The following is a 23,321-nucleotide window of genomic DNA, read 5'->3' on the forward strand; positions in this document are numbered from 1 at the left end:
GTTCCCTAACACCCCTGATCTGGGTGAAGTGATATCCAGCCCTATCAACAAGGAGAAGCTCAGGAGAATGAAGGCAAAGAGGAAACAGTCAACTAAGGAATTGCTCCTTCAGCATAGCCATCCCCGTCGTGCGTGCGAGGACAATACACCCGCCCTCCGACCGCATGTCGGGCTCGCCATGCTGCCACACTTGTTGGGGAAAAGCCCAATCATCGTGGATGCAGGTCCAAGCCAACACAGACGCCGTCGAGCTACCTCTCGCGATGGCAGCTCTCTCGTGATGTTGCCGCCACTCCATCCAAAAGCCACACTACCATCCTCGTCCCATGCTGATGTCTCGCTGCCGTCCACGCCACCTCCCATTATCTCCGATTTGGGAACGAGGGAGCTAGAGTTAGGACAATGCACCCGCCCTCCGACCGCATGTCGGGCTCGCCATGCTGCCACACCTGTTGGGGGAAAAGCCCAATCACCGTGGACGCAGGGCCAAGCCGACACGGACGTCGTCGAGCTACCTCTCGCGATAACAACACCACTACCTCTCGTGATGTTGCTGCCACTCCATCCAAAAGCCACACTACCGTCGTCGCCCCCTGCAGATGTCTCGCTGCCGTCCACGCCACCTCCCATTATCTCCGATTTGGGAACAAGGGAGCTAGAGTTAGGGATTTGGAAATGATAGATGGAGAATTTTTGTTTGCTCTGTGTCGATATGACAGTCGAAGGCACTTTTACAATACGCTCCCTAAAAAAATACAACAGTGTCCTTTGTGCAAAAGCACCAATCCTCAACGACGTCACGTGACCCTTTCCAACAAAATGGCTAGCTGGCCAGTCCAGTAGTTGATGCGGCTGCTTTGTGACCAATATGCGCCCATGTCGCAAGTTTAGTGATGGGTTTTTCTGCTTTTCAGAGTTTTGTGAGTTAAGTGCACCCACCGAAACAGGTTGTATGACCGCCAGTGCCATTTACTCATCTTTTACCACGTTTATCAGAATTAGTTTTGTTTGACAACCAAGTCGATCGCTATCTTCAGTCGTTGATTTGAATGTTAAGATAAGGTTGGTGAAATACGATTAGTTATCATGCTACCATATTACCTCCGCACTCCTGTTAGTATTAGCTAGACGTTTACACGTGCATAGATGAGATTCATGACTTGGAACGTTTGGTCTCGTGACGACGTTTGGGATGACTTTTGTTTTTTGTCAAATAAGCTCTTTGCGATGACATGATGTCAACCACCAGGCCGATCCGTCCACCAATGCCATTCCGGTGCAGGAAAACCACATTATTAGGGCTCCTTTGATTTAAAAGATTTTTATAGAAATTTTAGAGGGTTAGAATCCTTGGAATTTTTTTCTTATGTTAGTTGTTTGATTCAAAGGATTGAATCATATATGATTTTTTCATATATATTTCTTTGTACTATACTTCTCATAGGATTTTTTTTCCATGATGCAATCAAACAACCCAAAATAATGTATGGTTGCGATGAGCATGCCATTCAAATTCTATGTTTTTCTATTCCTACATTTTTAGAATCATGTGAATTAAAGAGGCCCTTCTTAATCTTACAAACCAGATGAATTTTATCAAAACACTAACATTTTCTCCCTCCGTCTCATAATATAAAAGCATTTTTGACACTTAATGTAAAAAACGCTTTTATATTATGGGACGGAGAGAGTACCGTCGAACTGCCGTGAATGAATGCCGCGGGCCTAAAGTAATGCTACAGTGCTTACTTTCCCAAAAATGGGCCGGCAACCTTTTGGAGCTGCTCTGAGCGATCAATTCCCCCTGCTGAATGCGAACAGGACGGCCATAATGGCATTTGGGCCAGACGAGTTCACAAACACACCAAAGAAGGCAAGATTTTGCTCCTCGTTGATTCATTCGTCCCACCAAAATACAAGTACTAGCATAATCATTCATCAATTTACTACTCTACTAGCAAAATTAAGCCACTGTCAGTCTGCCAGTGCCAGCCAGTGCATTACATTCAGACAACCAAACTTCGTACCGCTCCTAGTTCGAATGAATGAAGGCTACCAGCTACCTCGAACGTACGGCCGGCGAAGCGCACGGAGATCACCGGGGAACGTGCGGCGGCGTTACCAGTCGGTAGATTACGGCTTGGAGGGCTCAGGGCCGGCAACGGCGTCCGTCTCGGCCAGCGCCGCCTCCAGGGCGGCGATCTCCTCCTTGGTGCTCGCGATCTTCTTCTCCAGCTCCGCTTTCTCCGCCTCCCGCCCGGCGCGCGCCTCCTCCGTCTTCTCCTCGGCGACGCCCACGGCCACGGGTCTGGCGCCGCAGGACGACGACCCTCCGGCCGCGGAGTCGCCGCCGGCTGCCGCGATTTCCCCCTTGGAGGGCGACATGGTTGCTAGCTCAGCTGCTACGGTGCGTGTGCGTGCGCGCGCAGGGGGCAAGAAGGAGGTGGTTGAGTTGTGTCTGTGTGTCCCTTGCTGTTCTGCTGTGGATGTTGAAGCCTGGGGCTGAGAGATTAGCAGCTCTCGCCGTCTATAAATAGGCGGTTCCCCTTTGGCCACTTGTTGCTTGTCATCCTTCTATCCTTCTTGGATCGGAAAGGTGCGATGGCACCCGGGAGTCCCGACACCCCCTTATCTGGTCCGTTCAGCGATGGTAAGATTCGTGTTGTGCTTTGTCCAGAAGCAGACCACTTGCTGTGTCAGTTGATTAAGCAGGCTATTTACCCGGATGCATGCGAGCCGGCAGAGTAGGCCTGCCAGGTCACGCGGTGCATGCGCCTGGTCAGACCACAGTTCACATCAGCGTCTGTTTTCACACAGCTTTTCTTTTTTGAGCCCGTGTGTGAGAGAGAGAGGCTGTCAGAGAGAAGAGAAAAAAGGCTGTTTTCCATGACAAAGGGATAGCGACGGAAGTCCTAGAAGGAGAGAGAAGCTGTGATGAAGGGAGAGAGAAGAAAGGTGAGGATATCCTATCTTTTGTTAGCCCATGAGAGAGAGAAACTCAGAAAAAAGAGGCCCTGTAAGGGAGAGAGAGAAGTAAGAGATTTTCTTTGGAGACATTAGAAGTCAAATCAGACGAGATAGCATGTGGAATCTGCTACGGTGCCCTATGAGGCGCAGCTCCTGCTGTTACTGTTTCAATAGACTGCTAAACAAACAATGTTTCAGTAGCGATAGATGGGTGCCGGGACACCCGGGACCTAAAAGGCCTGTCTCTTCTTGGATTCTCCTTGAATGACCCCCCTATCTATTTTTCTTTTTTTGCGGGTGACCTCCATCCATTTTTCATCGGACACAATATCAGGTGAAAATCAAGTTTTGAACAAAACTTGAAAACCAGGTTTTAGAGTTTTGAAATAATCTGAAAATAATATAGGATGTTAAAAAGGCGATGCTCTACTGCCGTATGAAAAAAACACATTAACATTTACCGTTGTTTCGTAAAATGATCTGCAATATTTTTTCATCTAAAAATTCTGTAGTACTAGGTAACAGTTTTTACGAATGTTTTGGTTTTAGAAAAAAAACACCGAATCCAACACCTTGATTCTTTTTTTTCTTTTTGCGTGTACAACCGTTACATACAAATACAAGGGCGTAGTCAAACCCCATGCTACCAGGGGCGTGGCCTGGGGCGTGCTGGCTTGCTCCTTTGTTGTCTGTAGCTACATGATCACTGTTTGACACTGTTTACTAGTGTAGCAATGATGTTGGCCCGGGGCGTGTCTCTAACCTGGCTACGCCACTGATTACATAGATCTGGATTTACGCCACTGATTACATAGATCTGGATTTACGCCACTAATTACATAGATCTGGATTTAGCATCATATGTCTCAGCAACTCTTGCACCACACAATCATTTTATATGTTTGTTTGAGGTTGAATGTTATCTCATTTTTCCGCTTTGTGTTTTCCCTCTAGTGTAAGTTAAGCAACTTTTGTTACTCATTCATATTTTTATTCATATAGAAAACGCCGTGTGTTGACTTGTGTGGATCAAACTGACTTGAAATTGATGGCACTTTAAATTTGCATTGTCTAACTACTGTTGTATTATTCCGACCGGGTTGCTTCCGCTCGATTATATTTAGTTCGTCGTGAAATCCGAAGAGCGTATTTTGTAAACTAAAGTTATAATTATTATGAAACCGTGGTTGTTCGGTCGCACTTGCCAGCCACACCATTGAATGAAGAGCACATTGCACAATCATGACAAGGAGAACAATGATCACAAAAACTTGAAAACTTTCTCATTGTTGATGTTTGGTGGACCCTTCTATAAGATCAAACAAGATACTATGCCTACTTTAACTATCTATTTCTTAGCTCATAAGCAATCTCACTTCACAAGTTTTCTTGGCGGACCCTTGTAGAAAGCCAAACAAGATACTATGCCTACTTTAAGCATCTACTTTTTTTTGCTCATAAGCAATCTCACTTCACAAGTTTTCTTGGTGGACACTTGTATAGGATCATACAAGATACTATGCCTACTTTAACCATTCATTTCTTAGCTCATAAGCAATCTCACTTCACAAGTTTTTTTGGTGGACCCATGTATAAGATCAAACAAGATACTATGCCTAATTTAACCATCCATTTGTTAGCTCATAAGCAATCTCACTTCACAAGTTTTCTTGGTGGACCCTTGTATCAAAGAAGATACTATGCCTACTTTAACTTATCCATTTCTTAGCTCATAAGCAATCTCACTTCACAAGCTTTCTTGATGGACCCTTGTATAAGATCAAATAAGATACTATATGGCTACTTTAATCATCCATTTCTTAGCTAATAAGCAATCTCATTTCACAAGTTTGCTTGACTTTTTGGTCAACATGTTTACTTTGTTACTCAAATCTGAGCCTACAATGTAGCTTCATTGAGAAGGAAACTTGTACGCGAAAGAGCCATTCTGCTCCCATGTGCAAATGCACCACGATGGACAATAAACTCCGACCGTCTAAATCGAGGCAGTGTCATGACCATCTAACGCCATCCATTCGTGCGTACCACGTCAGCCCGACAGATGGGCTCCACCTGTGGGTTTCACTGTTTTTGTGAGCTCAGCCTTAAGATCATGCTATGTGCTACTCGTTTGACGCATAGTTGATGGTTCTGCGTGAGTTGTCCCGAATGTGGTATCAGATTGTTACTCTAGCCCGTTATATGGTGGTTATATGTAATTTGCTCTTTGGTCTATTATATATTTAGTAAATCAATATGTTGGTAACCAAATTTCTTAAGAACCCCGCAGTGTTTAGCATGTAGGTTTACTGCTCCTTTCCAATGTGTTTTGCAAATTTTGGTGCACACTCCCTTGGATTCCTTGACAACTCCCATAAATGTGATCAAGACAAGACTACTTCGTCAGAAGTGAGACCCATCACAACCATACACTCTGCATCAAGCCGCTGTCCATGTATTGCATCTCAACGCCGAAGATAAAACTAGCCAAAGTGAGAGTTGTCAAAACCCACAAATAAGCCTACTTGGGCGTAAGAGATGATTTTTTTTGTACGACAGGGAATTTTATTCACCATTGTAGATGTAGACTCGCGTTATTCGGCTCCGCGAATCATTTGTAAGTAGGAGACGGGGAGAAAGAAATTGGTCATCCTTAGCTGAGTAGGAAATTTCACTAGTTATTAGAAACCGGTTCTTGGAGCTAGTTATTTTTTTAACACAGTATAATCGTAGAAACCCATATACACGCACATACACTCATCCCCGACATCACATCTTGAGATTGACGAAATTATCACATGCGTCTCGTAGTCCACGAAAACGTCTCCTTCAACTGAACGAACATTGCTGGAAAAACTGAAATAAATCTAGAAAAATGCGAACATCAGTGGCAAGCGCAGAACTTAGATCCCGGTAGGCTAGTTTCACCATAAGAAACCTAACCATCAAAGCTAGCTGATGTATCAATTCGATTGTAAAAAAAAAGTCGATGTATCAATCGCATTTGCACTCCAGCTTCTACCCAAAAAAAAATCACGTCTAAAATTTAAATTCATTTACAGTGTATTTGTTCTGCAAATGCTTACGAACACTGGGCGTCTGAAATTATTACGCAAACATTTGCTGGGACTTTTCTAAAAATAATACTGTACTACCTGCACGAACCTGAACTGCCTGAGTCCAACCTGGAGCAGTGGAGCGGCTGCAGAGCCAACTCAAACGTGCGGAGTCGAGCGCGGGCGGGCACGATCCAAATCCGGCGCCCGGAGTCAACTCCACCGCCTCGGCGCGACTCGAATCCGCCGCTCTGCTGCCTGCTTGCCCGCCGGACGGGACGCTCTGCTCCTCCTCTCAGGGCACCTGCCGCTTGGTCGCCACCGGCGGCGATTGTGCGAGGGGGATCCATGGACGTGGAACCCTCCCGCCCCGGGGGCCGCGGCGAGCCCGGCGCGGCGGCGTGGGTGACGGTCGAGGAGTGGGGCGGCTCCTCCGGCTCCGCGCTCTCCCGCACCGCCGTCCTCACCGCCTCCGCCTCCTCCCTCACCTCCAACAGGTGACGCCTCCACCCTCCCTCCCGCTCGGTTCCTTCGTTTCGGCCCGCTCCCGTCTCACGCGCGCGCGCGCACCACCGTCCCAGGTTCGGCAGCCGGTGGGGGCGGATCGGCAGCCGCGTGCTCGGCGCCTTCGTGCCCGAGGTGAGTCAGCCAGCCTGACGCTCTCCACGATCGCCATTAGAGGTTTAGAACACTGTTCTCTGTTCATGTCAGTGACAACCGTTACAGCTGTGAATTATGACTAAGCTGGTGCCTCTGAATTTCGGTCCTGGTGGAGCATTCTTCTCCGTTTCACCTGTGGCAACTCATGAGCGATGACTTTCTGATTGGCAGGGTTTTCCTGGTAGCGTCACTCCTGACTACGTCCCATTCCAGATGTGGGATACCTTACAGGTAGATCCTAAACCCTTCGTTTTTACAGTTACCGTTTGCAAGCTTGTTGGACACCAAAGCTACCTTGGTCTTTAGTTCTGACGCCTTATCCATGGCTGCTTTGCTATAGGGGCTCTCGACATACATCCGTGCAATGTTGTCTACTCAAGTAAGCCTGGCAGTCCAGTGGTTGTTCATCTTTGCTTTGTTTTTGCGTCTTATTGTTTTGCCGGTCTAAATGGAATGCCACCTGAACTGGCTTCAGGCCCTTTTAGGTGCCATTGGCGTAGGTGAGAAATCTGCAACAGTCATAGGTGCCACTTTTCAGGTATTTTTCCTCCACCAATCTCCATATAGGCTTGCGCAAATGCCTGAGCTTGCACTCTTTCCTAGGTGCTAGCACATAACTTACGAATTATCTCATGAACGTGTATGGATGTGCATATACGGACAATATTACTTCTACTATTATTTTGGATCGATATGCCCCTAGTGGCTGTTGCTGTGTGATCCATCATTCGAAGGGGTGTTTTGATTGGCCAACAACCTAGCGATGATTCAGGCCTTTCTCAATTGCATGAGCTGTGTGTTTGATCTGGCCATAAACTCAGCAGCATGACCTGCACCTTTGTTCTCAATTCTCTCCTTTTATTGGGTTTATTGTTGCATTTTCTCCCTTTTTTTCTGAATACATTCTATTCTGCCAGTGGTTTCTCAGGGATTTGACTGGTATGCTCGGAGGTATATTGTTCGCTTTCTATCAGGTACCAAGTTTTCTAACTAATTAGAGTAGTAAACATTATCATCTTACCACTGGAAATGATATTTTCCTTATGAGATAATCGTGGTTTGCTGAGATAATTTGTTTGGCCAGTTCGTCATTTGTCTGTACTCTGTATTCATTATTACTTTTCTTTCTTTTCCACCAGGGATCCAACCTTGATAGCAATGCAAAAATGTGGCGTCTAGTTGCAGACTTTATGAATGACCTTGGTAATGCTCAACTAAATTCACATTAAATACTATACTTCTGTTTCTTCCCTCCCTCTGCATTTCTCTTCTTGCGTCATATAGCCAAGTTAGGTTGGGTGCTAGCACCTTTTGAGTGTGACTTACTGTTCTTATCCCTCATTGCTTACCCAATCCAAGGTTTCTACTATCATTTTGAACTGTGAATGAGTAGGACGTATTTAACTCTTTACAGTATTCTGCTATATTAGGCAGATGGTATGATTCAATGTGCTACATGTTCCTGAAACTACATCTTACATGAAAGCTGGGTCATACGAAGAACACTTTTCCTATACACATGAAACTATAGTAACACCGTTTTGTTGTTGTTTACAGGAATGTTGATGGATCTTTTAAGCCCTTTGTTTCCTTCATCATTGATAGTTATAATGTGCTTAGGCAGTCTATCTCGGTCATTCAGTAAGCCAGTTTACATGTTGAATTTCTACAAACTTTTAAGAGGAATTTTTGGAATGGTTCTTTTCTTAGCTAATTTTTTGCTCATGATGTATAGCCGGTGTTGCCAGTGGAGCAACTAGGGCGGCATTAACACAACATTTTGCACTTGCAAATAATGCCGCTGATATATCTGCAAAGGTACCTTTGAACAATCTCAACATTTCTTGTAGACATATATTAGATGGTAAATTATCACTGAAATGTATCTAAAGGAACACACCCAACTTTTCAGGAAGGCAGCCAGGAGACACTTGCAACAATGTCTGGAATGGGACTGGGTATGCTGTTGGCACATGTTACCAGGGGGCATGATTTGGTTGTATGGGTTTCGTTCCTTTCTCTCACAGTATTCCATATGTACGGTGAGTGTTATTAACTAGTTAGACATTGCCGATTACATTGTTTTCAAAAGAGGACATTATAATCGAAACATCTGTATAATCATGGCTGTTGTTGCCTTACTGTTCCTGTCAAAAACAATTATGGTCTATGGGGTGAAAGGAAGAAAGGCACCCAAAAGAAGAGGAATTAGCAGATGGAAACTAAAGTAATAGAAATATTTGAAGCTGTCCAGTATATGGTGTGCTGCATGAATTCCAGATTCCATTGGGTCCTGTCAATTTGATATAGCAAGATATCCAAACAAGGCAGTAACTTTAGTTTAGCTAAATAATTTTGAATTTGAAATTAAGACCCCCAACCCCAGTCTCCTGTTGGGTTTTAGTCCCACCAGAATTTATTGTCATGAGAAATATCCAGTAACAAAATGTTGACGCAATAGTATAATACATTACCCACTTTCTACTTAGACTCGTTTGAACTGAGATAATATATTCAATTAGTAGCAGAACTGAGTTTTGAACGCACTTCTTGTTTACAAACTTTTGCTTGTTCTATCTATGTGTGTCAATTCAGCAAATTACAAGGCAGTGCAGTCACTTTCACTCAGTACACTAAATTATGAGAGAACATCCATCTTGCTGCAGTATTTTATGGAACATGGTGAAGGTGCGTGTATTGCTTTTCCTTTTCCTGGTTTCATGAAATCCATTCTGTTGTGAATTGCTGTTACTGTAACCATGCAGGATCAGTTAGCATCTAAGAAACTTAGTGGGGTTAAGTTTGTGGTTAGCGGGCCATTACTAGCTGCACAGCCACACCTTTTTTTTGCATGTTGTGAATCTTCATTAATTGTATTGCCCAATATGGTGTGTGTTCCAAGTTCGAGGCTATGCATTTCTAAGGGGCATTTCTTTATTTTGTCATATCTCACATGCGGAATTTAGGTAGATCTGTCTGTGGCATTTTAATTATTGCCTCAAGAATAAGTTTGACTGGTTCATTTTATGAAGCTGCAAAAAATTGATGCAAGAAGTTCCATTATTTGATTATCATACTTTTTGCATGGAATTTTCCTAGTTCTTACACCACAACAGGTTTCCAAGCAAGAGCATATTCTTCCGTTCTGGTCTAGCTGGCGGAAATTACTTAGAGTTAAACTTCCACATGAGCTTGTACACTTAGGTGCTAAAGCCTCAATGCTTACGCACTCCGACATGTAAGTTCTATCTTCTCAACTATGCTTTTATGTGTGACATTGCCTAGGAATTAAAGGGTGAATTATATTTTTTTGTCAAATTTAACAGGATGCTGATTGCAAAAACAAGATCCTACTATACAAATGGTATGATTCTTTTGTTGCTCATGCGGCAGTATAGTGATTGCTGCTGACTTTCTTTACCTCCCGCTTTTGTTCAGCCAACTATTTTTTGCTGGACAAGGACGGCAGTGTTTGTATTTTCATCCACAAGCAGGCAGTGGCAACTGATGTCTTGAAGTCCTTCATACATGGACTCGTCTTAGCACGTTTCATGCAGAAGAGCAAATCTTGTCATACAGAGGCTCACCAATGGATGGATGAGAAATACAACACCTTCATCTCAAAGGTAAAATACTGTCACATTTGCTAAGATCTCCATCTAGTGAACTTGTTGTATGGTTGGTATAGTAGTACTTCACTGGGTTGGAGCCTAGCCTCTCAGTGCCCCTTTATAGGGTTAAAACATTGAAACAGGCGCTCCAGATCAAAGAATCTATTACTGATAATCGTGCATACAGTATTGATGGTAGGCTTACGGAGCTATACTATACCCTCTCTGTGCTTTAACTAAGCACCAAATGGCGTTTTTCCTTTTTATACGGGGAAACAAATTGGTCTCCATGGAATCCATCCATATAGAATCTGAGAATTGCCCTGATGGCATTCCATAATGCTGTTTTCACCACAAACGTACTAATATTTGGCTATTCAAACACCCACAGCGCAGCCATGAGCAGGTTTGTAGGATGGGGCTCTAAATGGCAAAATTTAGTGCCATGAAAGTTTTTCGTTGTAATCTAGTGAATATTCTTTGCAATTAGTTTTGTGTATCTGTTTTATTCTACTATGATGCGTGATGATGGTTCATTTACCCCCAAAATTTTACAGCTGAAAGTGGAAGGCTACTCAACGGAACGACTTCTGTCGCATTCGATTGTTTGGAAGGCACACTGGGTTTATGGTCCCTTGGGTGAGAAGACCAAGTAGGAGGAAAGAGCTGGAGATGGCCATATCCACTTGACTAAGTAGTTGGTTATGCTAGTGGTAAATTTTGTGAGAAGGTGCATGCGAACTGCTGTGTAAACGGAGATCACCAAATCATATCAAAGTTGAAACGGACATACAGATAACCTGCGTCATCAGAGCATCTACATATCCGCCCTAAACGTCCATGCGGTCTGTTCGGTCTACCCAAACCGGACCTGGCAAGCTTGGCCCAAACGTCCAAGCCGACTGGCACCTATACCCAGTACATATGTGAGGTGGATATGGGGACACTCGGATGCGCCCATCACGTCGGACCGACGGCAGGGCCCACGTCAAATCTCTTGAAGACGTCCCTGGCCTGATCTGCCCTCTTCCTCCTCTTTTCTGCTTCGTCCGCACAGCCATCACCATTGTTGCTCCGTGGTTGTCCCCAACCCACAACATCGCTGTTCATGTCGCCAGTGGACAAGTTCGCTTCCTCGGACATACACCTCGTGCTCTGTATTTGATGAAATTTTCGAGCAATTTTTTTGTTCTTTTGGTCATTTGTGGGTCACCGATGAATTCATCATCGAATGCTGTGTATGGAAACACAAACCTTGACGGATTCATATACAAAGAGTTCATTGATTCGTCGGATTCGAATGACGAAGATGCTGAAATGATGATGATGAGCATCCGGAAAGAATTGGAGAAGCAAAAGGAGCATGTATTGAACCTCAAGGGTTCGATAAATGGCAGAAGAGTTGCTCCCTGAGATAGGATCGATGGTGCAAGGCTTCTCTACAATGACTACTTCAAACCGAGCCCAACATACTATGAAGATTTTTTCCGAGTCGCTTCCGGATGAGCAGAGATTTGTTCTTGCGTGTAGTGAATGTCATGGAGGAGGCTGATGACAACTTCAAGTTTGAGGAAGGATTGTTGCGAGAAACTTTCTTTCTCTCCTCTGTAGAAATGCACGACTGCTCTCAGGATGCTTATCAAGATGGGAGAGACCACATGCTTGAACACCGCGGTGCAATTTGTACACATCGTGGTGAAGGTGCTTGGACCAGAGTATCTGAGAGAACCAATTGTGGAGGACACATCAAAATTGTTGGCAATTGGACCATCAAGAGGTTTCTCAGGTATACTCGGTTCAGTTGATTTCATCCATTGACAATAGAAGAATTGCCCCAAAGGTTTGCATGGGCAGTATCAAGGTCACACCAAAGAGACCATAATCATACTTGAAGAAGTGGCATCAAAGGACTTGGATTTGGCATGCTTTCTTTGACACGCTTGGTTCTAACGATGACATCAATATGCTCCAACGATCTCCTTTGTCCAAGAGACTTTGTGATGGGGAGGCTTCAGAGTGCAACTACATTGTCAACGGGCACAACTGCAACATGGGGTACTACCTTGCTGATGGTATCTATCCTTAATGGGCGACGTTTGTGAAGACTATATACGATCCTCATGGTAGAAAATAATCTGTCTTTGCACAAGCGCAAAAAGATGCTAGAAAGGATGTGGAGAGGTCATTCGAAGTGCTCCAAGTTTGTTGGGGTATTGTTCATGGAGCTGCAATGATGTGGGAACCAAGAGACGTTTTGACAACTCATGACATGTTTTGTAATCTTGCACAACATGATTGTGGAGGATGAGGGTGAAGGGGCAACTCACATACTTTGACAACTCACGACATGTTTTGTAATCTTGTACAACATGATTGTGGAGAATGAGGGCGAAGAGTTGCCCACATGATTTGAGAAGTCCGGAGTTCAAGTCCGCCAAGAGGTGGAGCATGTTGCCAACTTTCTTGAGATGCATCGATAACTTAAAGATCAACAAACGCACATGCAACTTCTCAATGATCATATGGAGCATATATGGATCCACGACGGAATCAGCTAACTATGAATTTTATGTTTGAATTATGCACTGTGAGCAAATTTTATATGTATTTTAATGTACAAGTAATTTTTATTTGTGTGCACAATTCATTGTTTCTGTGTGATGATAAAGGCGCATGTGTTTCTGCTAACCATGTTGTCCCTTGTTACTCGAAAGATCAAGAATGGTATATTTGTTTTGACATAACACTAGGCCCACCTAGTACATACATAGAATTATATCCGACTGACTATTCGACTTTGTACCTGTTTTCAGCTTCGAGCCAATACACTGAATACATACATATATGACATGATAATCACCGTCTGTTTTCATAGCCGATTAGTTGGGTAGCAGTTGAGACGACACGCACGCACACAAGACAAGAGCACTTGCGTCGGGTCGGGAGACGAAGGACGGCCTCGGCTATGTTGGTGAAGTTTTGGGTTGCGCTTGGTTGGAGTTGAGGGCAGGACAACCATTGAGCGCGATGCGGCCGTTGACCTTGAGCCTTTTGGTGGCCTCGACAGCAGCATCGGATTCGGATGCTTCCTGCTGCCCTCTCTTCCTGCAATGCCGATGCTGCTGCTTTTGTTCCTCAAACTTGCTCGCAGTCGCAGGCCTGAAAACTTCAGAGCAGTTTCGAGGTGCGGCTGAGGTACTAGCGTTGTTCCTCCAAGACGAAGAGGCACAAGAACCCAGGATATCTGAGAGCCTCTTGGTCTTGGGAAACTCTCGCTCCTCCGAGCTGTCATCCGATTCCACTTCCACGTTGACCTGCTGCACACGTATCAGTTAATTTGATTGATTCATCCCCCCAATGGAAAAAAAAAACATGTCGTGCAGATAGCTTAGGATTCTTTGGTAAACTATGCATTTCTTATTTCAATACATATTTCTGCTGATAAGCTAAGTAGTCACAGAAAAAAAATGTGGATAGGAAAATCAGAGGCATTGATGTTGCTACTGAAAAGAGTCTGTAGTAATCATTTTAGTTAGATAGTAAAAGGCAAAAACAGTCCCTTGCCTTTTACTATTTCTTAAACGAGGGTCCGAAACTTCATTGTAACACAACAAAGCCAAAAGATAAGGGTTCAATTCGGGGAGCAGACCAACAACTACCAAGAAAGAAAACCAGTATGTTTAAAACATCAGAGGGGGTACAAGAGTTTCTTCTTATCGGAAGTACTAGCATACGCGGAGTTGAAATAATTAATGCACAAGCAGAGCATGCATGGAGACCCAGAGATCCAAAATAAATAAATAACCGGACTCCTAACCAGCCAAGGAACAGAGAAATAAAGACCACTGGAGAAAATGGGAATACTGAAACAAGGACAGGGATAATGTTGCACCTTATCATGCTTGATATCCTTTTCATTTGCTTTTCCAATTGGTGGTGTTTTCTCCGTAGCCTTAAAGAATGCTGGTAACCCAGGCTCTTTTTTCACCTCAGCCAATTTAGCAAATCCAGGAGGCCTTGTAATGTTGAGAGAGAACTTGATTGGGGACTTTCTCTCAGAGAAAAGAGTGGAAGCACCGTTTTCTGATCCACCATGTGCTTTTGTAAATCCTGGAGGAGCATCAAGTCTCGGTCCTGGAGTGTCGAAAGCAAGGCTGGGAGAAGAGTTGATATGTGATTCTGCAGTTTTTCCTCTACGAAGCCCACAACGAGCTCTTGTGAAGCCAGGAGGGACATCAAGAGGAAATCGTGAAGGTGGGTCCAAAACAAGGTCTCCGCAAGCAGGAGCTCTCCTAGCAGATTTACATAGAGAATCTGTAGTCCCTGGAAAATACAACGAAAAAACATGAATCAGCAAAAGCAAGTACAGGGGCTGCATCGCTGAGATAGCAAGATCTACCACCCAAACAGCAAAAAAAGGTTGTTACCTGCGGAGTCAGGACTACAAGACCCAGTGAAGAAAGAAACAGCGGGAGCTGCATTACCTTTTGTGTATTTGCCTCCTATCATATCCAGGTCCAAGCCAATATCCTCAGATATATTACAGTCTCCCTTTGAAAGGCCAACATTGCTGATATCTGTATGACTGTCGACTCGGTGCTGCCTCTTTCTGGTACGCTTCTGGAAAACTCCAAAAAGGTAAAGTTCTCCGTCTTTCGCTGTTACAACAGATTCTGCGGAAGTTAGATGATGCTAAATGAATATGAACCTGCATACTAGTTTTTCAAACATTCCAGAAATCATTTAGCAGGTATTGCCTAACTTAACAAAACATCCAGATTGCAGAAACAAAATAGAAGAGAACAGTTTCAAGCATAACATGTCCAATGGAAAACTTCACAAGATATGAATATCAGCTGCATGTCGTGCAATCGGTAAACTCTACCATAGCTATTGCGTATCAGTGGCCTTCGTAAGAGTCAAGTGGACATACTTTGATCATCTTCCGTAAGCAGCTTGGACGAAAATATAAGCAACTCCACGGTGCCGATGTCAGTCCGCAAGCCAATATGTGAAGAAACATTTTCCAGGAGATGGTAAGAGTCCCTATTTGGCCTGTATAAATAGGCAAAATTTAAGCTTATAAGGCAAGCTCATATGCACACACACACACACACACACACACACACACACACACACAGACTGTATACGATGCAAGATCTTTTTATATGGCACCTGGCATGGCTGCAAGTAAGTCTACCATTGCTAATCCTTCTTTAATGTAAGTGGAAGCTAAGATGATGAGTGTACCTTTGACAAGAACTTATGAAGCACAGTCCAATATCTTGAGCAAGAGGTGGTTCCATCTTGAATTTTTTTGGTAACAGGCCAGAAAGAGGTAGAGCCTCTAGCTTCAAGATTTCAGGCATCTGTTTTGAAGCTTCATAAACTTTGCTAGAAATTTCACAAGGGAAATAGGCTTCAAGTCCATCACAAGTGTGTGTTAGCTCTCCAGTTATTTCAAATTTGCCCCTAAAGAAAGCAAATAATGATCCTGAGTGTTCGGCTGAAATAGAATAGACCACAGGGTCCTCTAGTAGGATTCACATCTTTGGAATCGCAGAAGACCTCAGTAAGCATAAACCGTCATCACTTGCCACATGAACATTCTTATCTTATATTCCCTCCATTCACAAATACAAGATATTTTAACTTTTTTCTGAATCGGGTGTATATAGACACGTTTTAGTGTGTGTGTTCACTCATTTCAGTCCGTATGTAGCCCATATTGAAATATCCAAAACATCTTATAGTATTTGTCAACAGAGGGAGTATAATATAGCTTATCGCACAAGTAATTGCTGCCTATACAGCTAATTAACCGCAACACCTAGCAGCCAAGGTTCAAAGCTTATAGCAGGTAGTATAAATGGAGTTTCAAACCCCACACATGAGTTGTGTTTTCTCCTTTTCGTGCTTCTACTTGGGAAGGTAACCTTCTAGTATCGAGTTTGCGCTTGCACAATGAGCCTACAACAATCTTCTATTCTTCTTAGTCGGTAAAATTTCCAAATCATTAAACTCATGCAGCAAACAAATTGCACTGACCCTTCAAATTAGAAGATTCTAATGCGTAAAAGCAAAGTACTTACTTCCAGCAGGCCTCTGGTTGGTATGTCTCCTTGCACAGTGGTGTATGTAGAATTAATTGGGCACCTGTATCCATATCAAAACGTCATAACAACGAATTTTCTCAGAAGAAATATTATAAGATTGCACATAAGGAATAATATGATATTCTCTGTTATATCATTCTGTCCTTGCAAATGCGTGCACTGAACTGTAAAACATCGCTACAGAAATATGGGAAACATAATGTACAATTTTAAAAAGGCTAAAAGTTGGGTTTTCCTATTTAATTCTTCTCTTTTCCTGTATCTAATGTTAGGGCAAAAAGCAAGCAATACTCTCGAGCCCTTTCATGAGGACTGAAGGAATATTCAACATGGTAAACAAAATAAGTTTGAAAACAAAAGGTCCAATTATTGGAACCAAGTGAAGCAAATATCATGCATGCCATTTGTTTTATATACGTAGACTATGAAAAATACAGCTAAATCATGCATCAGGATTTTTTTTTTTGGGTTGAATATGTTACTTTCAGGATAATAACCATACCTGAAGACATGTTACGACTAATTGATGGTTCCTGGTTCGTTTGTTTCTCGACATGGCTCTTAGTGGAAGAAACAACTCTCAAATCATTGGAAAGTTGAGCACATGGGGTTGGAGTTGTAGACTCTGGGCTTTTTGCTTGAGGTATGTTTGTTTCAGGCTGCAGTGAGTCCAGCTTGGATTTTCGATCAAACAAATTTAGTCTGGACGAAGACCTTCCAGTATCTGGACATACCTCGGTGGAACTTGAACTAAGCACAGATGTTGGGCTCAGTAATGGAAGCTTCACAGTAGTTTCTTTTTCCACAATAGGATCTGCGTCTCTTTTTGTGGGCTGACATTTAAGTGCAGATTGATTGCTTGTAGAGCATAACTTTTTGTTGTCAAGTGTGATGACACTCTTAGGAGGTTCTGCCTTTGTATTAAGAGGAACCTTCCTTGAATATGCAGGAGGAACATGCACAGAACTAGGGTTGATGGGATTCATCTCTGACTCTTTCTGCGAAACAGATGGAGGAAATGCACCTCCCTGGACAGCCTTGTAGAGTGGTGATGGCCGATTGAGAGAGAAAAATTGCCTGTTTTCAACTGTCTCAACTCTCTCAGGAGAAAGACACGATGCAACAGGCAGGGGTGGTGTTGTGGGCTTGGGACTAAGAGGTCCCGAGGCCTTGTGAGCTGTCTCAATTCTCTTAGGAGAAAGACACGATGCAACAGGCAGGGGTGGTATAGTGGGCTTTGGACTAAGAGGTCCCGAGGCCTTGTGAGCTGTCTCAACTCTCTTAGGAGAAAGACACGACCCAACAGGATGGGGTGGTGTCGTGGGCTTGTGAGTAAGAGGTGTCGCGGCCTTGTGAGTAAGAGGTGCTGTGGCCTTGTGGGTAAGAGGCGTCGAAGCCTTGTGATTAAGCGGTGGCATGGCCTTGGGAGTAAACGGTGTCGTAGACTTGTGAGTAAGCGGTGTCGATCTCGCAAGAGAAATTTTACGCGAACTCGGAGGAGGAGTGACACTTCGTCTGCAGTGTCTTTTCTGCAGTTTTGCTGAGCCAACTGTTCTACCAAAAGGCTTTCCATGCCGTACATAAGTGATGTCTTCTGCCGGAATCAACTTCACTCTTGCATCAGGTTTTGTATATGTACCGCCAGACGGCTTATGCATGCTGTAAAATAGAGAGGAAGTTACTATACATTTTAAAATAAATAGATTCAGAAATAACATACTGGAATGTGAATTTTGCAAGACATGAATGATATTTAAGTGCAATCCAGGCAACAGAAATGACTTACTGGTATGCCAAGAACCTAAACAATGAAAGATGTAGCTTCCCGAAAAAAATAGAAGTGATATATCATGCTTTAAATAATGTCACTTCACTAACAAGCTTTACAAAATGAAGAAGGCAGTATACCATGCCTCAATGCTCACTACACTTACGCATAACCAAATTATAGAGTGGAATTAAACCGTGAGGCATAAAGCAACATACCAAGAAGCAATATAAATATATTTCTTCTTACATTTTCCCTTTTATTTTATTGCGAGGACGCATGTTTGGTTGGTGTACAAAACTAACCTTACCAATTTTTTGCTCATAGCCAAAAATTTGGTCCTTGTTTGGATGGGTTGCCCGAAATTGGTTGGTATGCCCATATGCAAACTTGCTAACTCTAGTTCATTTTTCTTGCTAACATTAGCCAATCATTGGCAAGCAAAACATTCACTAAAATTTTGGCTACCATTTTTTAGGATGGTGAATTTGGGCTCAAACTAAACATACCCTGTCCTCAGAATCATTCTAATGGTGTAGGACTGAATACGCACTTCTGGATAACAGAGTATTTGTCAGCTTACTACATATAAGATTATCAAATATCATGTTACTGGATCATGCACATTCATATTGAACTCAACCTGAGTTCCCCCGTGCAATTTCTTTAAATGGTCTAGGGAAACCAGATAGCCATGTTTAATCATGCAAACTCAGTCTCACGTGATACATGCATTAGATAAAAGAACTGATTAGATTCAAGTGGGTATTAATAAGGTGTGAGCCTTAAAATATGAAAGGCTATTACGAGATTTATCCAAGATGGGGCCCTTAAATTCCTCCAAATGTGATCCATTGATCACTCATCAGCCCAACATAAAATGGTCAATGTGTGTAGTTCGCACAATTACACCTAGCCAGTGGTTTGCAACTTTGCACTGATATGCTCCTGATCTCCATATTCACGAATGCACGGGTCATTTTTTTAGGTTAAATACAAAAGTGAGGATAAAACCTGATGCAGCATGAGTTTACCAAGTAATAGCTACGAATATTATGAATCTTACAGTCAATTGTTATTTGAACCATAATGGGCCCATGACACAGACAAGGTAGAGTAGTTGACAATCCCCATGACATGATATTTTGGTTCCTAGACTAGGGATATGCTTCACAGAAACATAAGGCATTCACTACAGATAACAATTGTCACGAAGCTCCTGCTATTTAGTCTCAAAAATAAAAACAAGGCGTTTACTAGAACAGTGAAACCAAAGCAGGATGACAAATGTAGAAACAATGACATGATTCCATCATATATAATGCTGTATGTTGGCGGACATAAGCATGAGGAACGTACCCATGCTCTGGAGGCTTTTTGGACTGCCCAGAAAGACCTCTATCGCCATTAGAGGTAGGACAAGGTGCATCCTGCAACAGTAAAACGAAACAAATTGATGTTAAACGATTTCCTCGGCCTCTGTACAAAATTAATTAACCAGGAAAGGCGTGACAAGCATGCTTATCCTAATCCAAGTGCGGAAGTTGGTAATCTAGGCATAGGAAGTTGGATCTTGGATCTATATACCAGCCCAGCCCAGACGGACAAGATGAACAATCATGCGCGAGTGGTAAGAAGACGTAGTAAGAAGAGAATCAAAATCAACCTCAACTTGGGCGATGTTGGCCCCCTGGGGAACAAGCGTTGTCACAATGGTAACAAATTAAGTAGTACTACTCCATATCTATACTCTACCTAATAAAGAAGATAAAATGGAAGTAGAGCGAGCGAATCTCGCACCGGCTGCACCACGCGGTAGCTAACGCAGAACCGAGCGCCGCGATCTATGACAGGCGACTCGTTCAGTACAGGGCAGCCGACGAGCACAAGGAAGCAGAGGGCAAAATCAACCTCGGAATGAAGAAAAGAAAAAGAAAAAGGCATTCGATGGTCGACAAAAACCCCCGTCCCGTCCCGTCCCGGCCCTCCCTCCCTCCATTCCACGCCGCCGCCGCGAGTCCGTACCGTACGCGGGAAACCCTAGGCGGCCCCCGTCCGCGATCGCGCGGGGGATTTGGGGGTGGGGGAAAAGAGGCGGCATGCGCCAATCAATCAAGCAAAGAAATGGAAAAGGGGGGCGATCGTCAGCTCGTCACCTTGGGCCTCGGTGCGGCGTCGGCGCGGCGCGCGGGCAGCGGCGGCGGGACCGAGCGGAAGGCCGCGCAGGGGTTCGGCCTCGCCGCCATTGGATTCCTCTGCTCCATCCTCACGCTCCCCACGCACGCACGCAGGCAGAGCGAGGCAGGGGCAGGGGAGAGTGAATGGACGGGGGTTTTTGGTTGTTGAGTGGAGCGAGGGGGAGGCGGTTGCGAGCAAATAGGCAAGCCTCTTCCCCTTCCGTGCCCCCCTCGCGGTACCCGTTTCGGCAACCCGCCTACCCAACCCGCGTGGCCTGCACCGCGCGACACTGACGGGCCGGCCCCGCGCTAGCCGGCCCCAGGTGTCATGCAGCGAGGATGCTGTGCTCCGCGGTGCGTGCGGCGGAGGGCCACGCTCGGGGTTCGATGGCGGGGGACCGGGGTGGACTGGCTGGCAGCTGCCACTTTTGACCGGGCGCATCCGGCGGTACGCGTGGGCGATCGGACGGCTGGCGGGCGAGCCTGCGTGCGACAAGCCCCTGCTGCGCCCAGGTACGCGCTGCGCCGGCCGCGTCGCGTATGGTCGCTGACGTGTGGGGCCGCGTTTCGGCGGGGCCGGCGTGTCATGGGTAGCGAGGTGTGATTTCGTTGGTGTGGAGTGCGGAGGCGTCGGCTTTTGCCCGGTGGATTTTGCCGGTCACCGAAGCCAGGAGACGGTACGCTGCGCTTTGGGTTTGGGGGCCAATGGGATGGCGGAACGGGAGGATCGTTCCTTCCTTAGTTGATTCCCCGCAGTCGTCTGTGTGGACGCACCGCTGCATGCATTGCGTGGATAAGACAAAGGTTGGTTGGGTGCACACAGTACACACTGGTTAAGTGGTTTATTGACTGACCACACTAATGGAAGCGTAGTTACCCTGCTTTTAGTGCCGGGCACCTAACCACCTCCTTCCTCAGCGTGTAGGCGAAAAATATGTGAATTGATTTAAAAAAAATCTTTCTAAAAATACTCGTACTCCTAGTTTATCTGTTTTTTTCGGATCGCGGATACGGCGCGACGAAGCCCCCCTTGTCCCGGTAGCCGCCGCATGAAATGGACACGTTTGACAGTGCTTCCGCGTGATGAGGGTGAGTGCATGGTAACAAGCGAGTTGTCACGCGTTGGGATTCCTTCTGTAACGAGCACAAGCTGGAGCCGTAACATGCAAGATGACACGCGTTGGGATTCACTCCCCAGCGAGCGCAAGCTGGAGCCATAATGTGCAAGGCGTCACGTGCCCCATTCACTTCCCAGAGAGCGCAAACTGTCACGCGAACGTGCAAGCTGCCACGTGCTGGGATTCACTCCCCAGCGAGCGCAAGCTGGAGCCATAACGTGCAAGCTCCCACGCGAACGTGCAAGTTGTCATGTGTTGGGATTCACTCCCCAGCGAGCGCAAACTGGAGCCATAACATGCAAGCTACCATGTGTCGGGATTCACTCCCCAGCGAGCGCAAGCTCGAGCCATAACGTGCAAGTTGTCACGTGTCGGGATTCACTTCCCAGAGAGCACAAGCTGTCACGCGTCGGGATTCACTCTCCATCGAACGCAAAGTGGAGCCATAACGTGCAAGCTGTCACGCGCTGGGATTCACTCTCCAACGAGCGCAATCTGGAGCCATAAGGTGCAAGCTGTCACGCGTCGGGATTCACTCTCCAGCGAGCGCAAGCTAGAGCCTTAACGCGCAAGCTGTCACGCGTCGGGATTCACTCTCCAGTGAGCGCAAGCTGGAGCCTTAGCGCGTAAGATGTCACACGTCGGGATTCACTCTCCAGCGAGCAAGTTGGAGCCTTAAGGGGCAAGCTATCATGCGTCGGGGTTTACTCTCCAGCAAGCGCAAGCTGGAGCCTTAACGTGCAAGTTGTCACGCGTCGGGGTTCACTCTCCAGCGAGCGCAAGCTGGAGCCTTAACGTGCAAGCTGTCACGCGTCAGGATTCACTCTCCAGCGAGCGCAAGCTAGAGCCTTAACGTGCAAGCTGTCACGCCTCGGGATTCACTCTCGAACGAGCGCAAGCTGGAGCCATAGCGTGCAAGCTGTCACGCGTCGGGATTCACTCTCCAGCGAACGCAAGCTGGAGCCATAACGTTCGAGCTGTCACGCGCCGGGGTTCACTCTCCAATGAGCGCAAGCTGGAGCCATAACGTCCGAGTTGTCATGCGTCGGGATTCACTCTCAAGCAAGCACAAGTTGGAGCCATAACGTGGAAGCTGTCACGCATCGGGATTCAATCTCTAGTGAGCGCAAACTGGAGCCATAGCGTGCAAGCTGTCACGCGTCCGGATTCACTCTCCAGCAAGCGCAAGCTGGAGCCATAACTTCCGAGCTGTCACGCGTCGGGATTCACTCTCCAGCGAGGGCAAGCTGGAGCCTTAGCGCGTAAGATGTCACGCGTCGGGATTCACTCTCCAGCGAGCGCAAGCTGGAGCCTTAACAGGCAAATTGTCACACGTCGGGGTTTACTCTCCAGCGAGCGCAAGCTGGAGCCTTAACGTGCAAGTTGTCACGCGTCGTGGTTCACTCTCCAGGAGCGCAAGCTGGAGCCTTAACGTGCAAGTTGTCACGCGTCATGATTCACTCTCCAGTGAGCATAAGTTGGAGCCTTAACATCCAAGCTGTCACGCGTCAGGATTCACTCTCCAGCGAGCGCAAGCTGGAGCCTTAACGTGCAAGTTGTCACGCCTCGGGATTCACTCTCGAACAAGCGCAAGCTGGAGCCATAGCGTGCAAGCTGTCACGCGTCGGGATTCACTCTCTAGCGAACGCAAGCTGGAGCCACAACGTCCGAGCTGTCACGCGTCGGGATTCACTCTCCATCGAACGCAAAGTGGAGACATAAGGTGCAAGCTGTCACGCGCTGGGATTCACTCTCCAACGAGCGCAATCTGGAGCCATAAGGTGCAAGCTGTCACGCGTCGGGATTCACTCTCCAGCGAGCGCAAGCTAGAGCCTTAACGCGCAAGCT

The 23,321-nt window shown here is 45.6% G+C and overlaps 2 protein-coding genes across 5 annotated transcripts; one reads left to right on the forward strand and one right to left on the reverse strand.

Moving 5' to 3' along the window:
- The first annotated feature begins 6,137 nt into the window (after window positions 1-6,137).
- Window positions 6,138-11,084, forward strand: RUS3 (root UVB sensitive protein (Protein of unknown function, DUF647)). Of its 2 annotated transcripts, XM_087518767.1 has the most exons (15): window positions 6,138-6,520; window positions 6,605-6,662; window positions 6,855-6,914; window positions 7,024-7,062; window positions 7,159-7,221; window positions 7,601-7,657; window positions 7,823-7,886; window positions 8,241-8,324; window positions 8,419-8,501; window positions 8,596-8,725; window positions 9,279-9,371; window positions 9,783-9,921; window positions 10,010-10,047; window positions 10,122-10,309; window positions 10,852-11,084. In XM_087518767.1, the coding sequence occupies exons 1-15, from the start codon at window positions 6,372-6,374 to the stop codon at window positions 10,948-10,950; spliced, it is 1,344 nt and encodes a 447-aa protein (XP_087374893.1). In that variant the 5' UTR covers window positions 6,138-6,371; the 3' UTR covers window positions 10,951-11,084. The 2 variants fall into 2 exon arrangements, with proteins under 2 accessions (XP_087374893.1, XP_087374894.1); XM_087518768.1 differs by lacking the exon at window positions 6,138-6,520 and having other exon boundaries at window positions 6,616-6,704.
- A 1,884-nt stretch (window positions 11,085-12,968) lies between these two features.
- Window positions 12,969-20,531, reverse strand: LOC147976399 (uncharacterized). 3 transcript variants are annotated; one of them, XM_087518766.1, is made up of 9 exons: window positions 20,335-20,531; window positions 19,538-19,608; window positions 16,913-18,069; window positions 16,387-16,450; window positions 15,545-15,766; window positions 15,228-15,349; window positions 14,779-14,952; window positions 14,187-14,617; window positions 12,969-13,611 (listed from the first exon to the last, which is right to left on the reverse strand). In XM_087518766.1, exons 1-9 carry the CDS (start codon window positions 20,440-20,442, stop codon window positions 13,258-13,260), a joined length of 2,703 nt encoding a protein of 900 aa, XP_087374892.1. In that variant the 5' UTR covers window positions 20,443-20,531; the 3' UTR covers window positions 12,969-13,257. The 3 variants fall into 3 exon arrangements, with proteins under 3 accessions (XP_087374892.1, XP_087374891.1, XP_087374890.1); XM_087518765.1 differs by having other exon boundaries at window positions 12,969-13,608; window positions 14,722-14,952; XM_087518764.1 differs by having other exon boundaries at window positions 14,722-14,952.
- Between the last annotated feature and the right edge of the window lie 2,790 nt (window positions 20,532-23,321).

Source organism: Triticum urartu, chromosome 4A, assembly GCF_056163025.1.
Source record: "Triticum urartu cultivar PI428250 chromosome 4A, HENAU_Tu73, whole genome shotgun sequence".
NCBI lineage: Eukaryota > Viridiplantae > Streptophyta > Magnoliopsida > Poales > Poaceae > Triticum > Triticum urartu.

What these genes read in the sequence shown, in the direction of transcription:
- RUS3 (XM_087518767.1), top strand. Translation starts at nt 6,372, where the DNA reads ATGGACGTGGAACCCTCCCGCCCCGGGGGCCGCGGCGAGCCCGGCGCG. An exon ending in TATTGTTCGCTTTCTATCAG is followed by an intron (nt 7,658 to 7,822) that starts GTACCAAGTTTT and finishes CTTTTCCACCAG; the next exon opens with GGATCCAACCTTGATAGCAA. An exon ending in AAGATCCTACTATACAAATG is followed by an intron (nt 10,048 to 10,121) that starts GTATGATTCTTT and finishes GCTTTTGTTCAG; the next exon opens with CCAACTATTTTTTGCTGGAC.
- LOC147976399 (XM_087518764.1), bottom strand. Translation starts at nt 20,442, where the DNA reads ATGGAGCAGAGGAATCCAATGGCGGCGAGGCCGAACCCCTGCGCGGCC. An exon ending in ACGCCGCACCGAGGCCCAAG is followed by an intron (nt 19,609 to 20,334) that starts GTGACGAGCTGA and finishes TTACTGTTGCAG; the next exon opens with GATGCACCTTGTCCTACCTC. An exon ending in TAGTCGTAACATGTCTTCAG is followed by an intron (nt 16,451 to 16,912) that starts GTATGGTTATTA and finishes ATATGGATACAG; the next exon opens with GTGCCCAATTAATTCTACAT.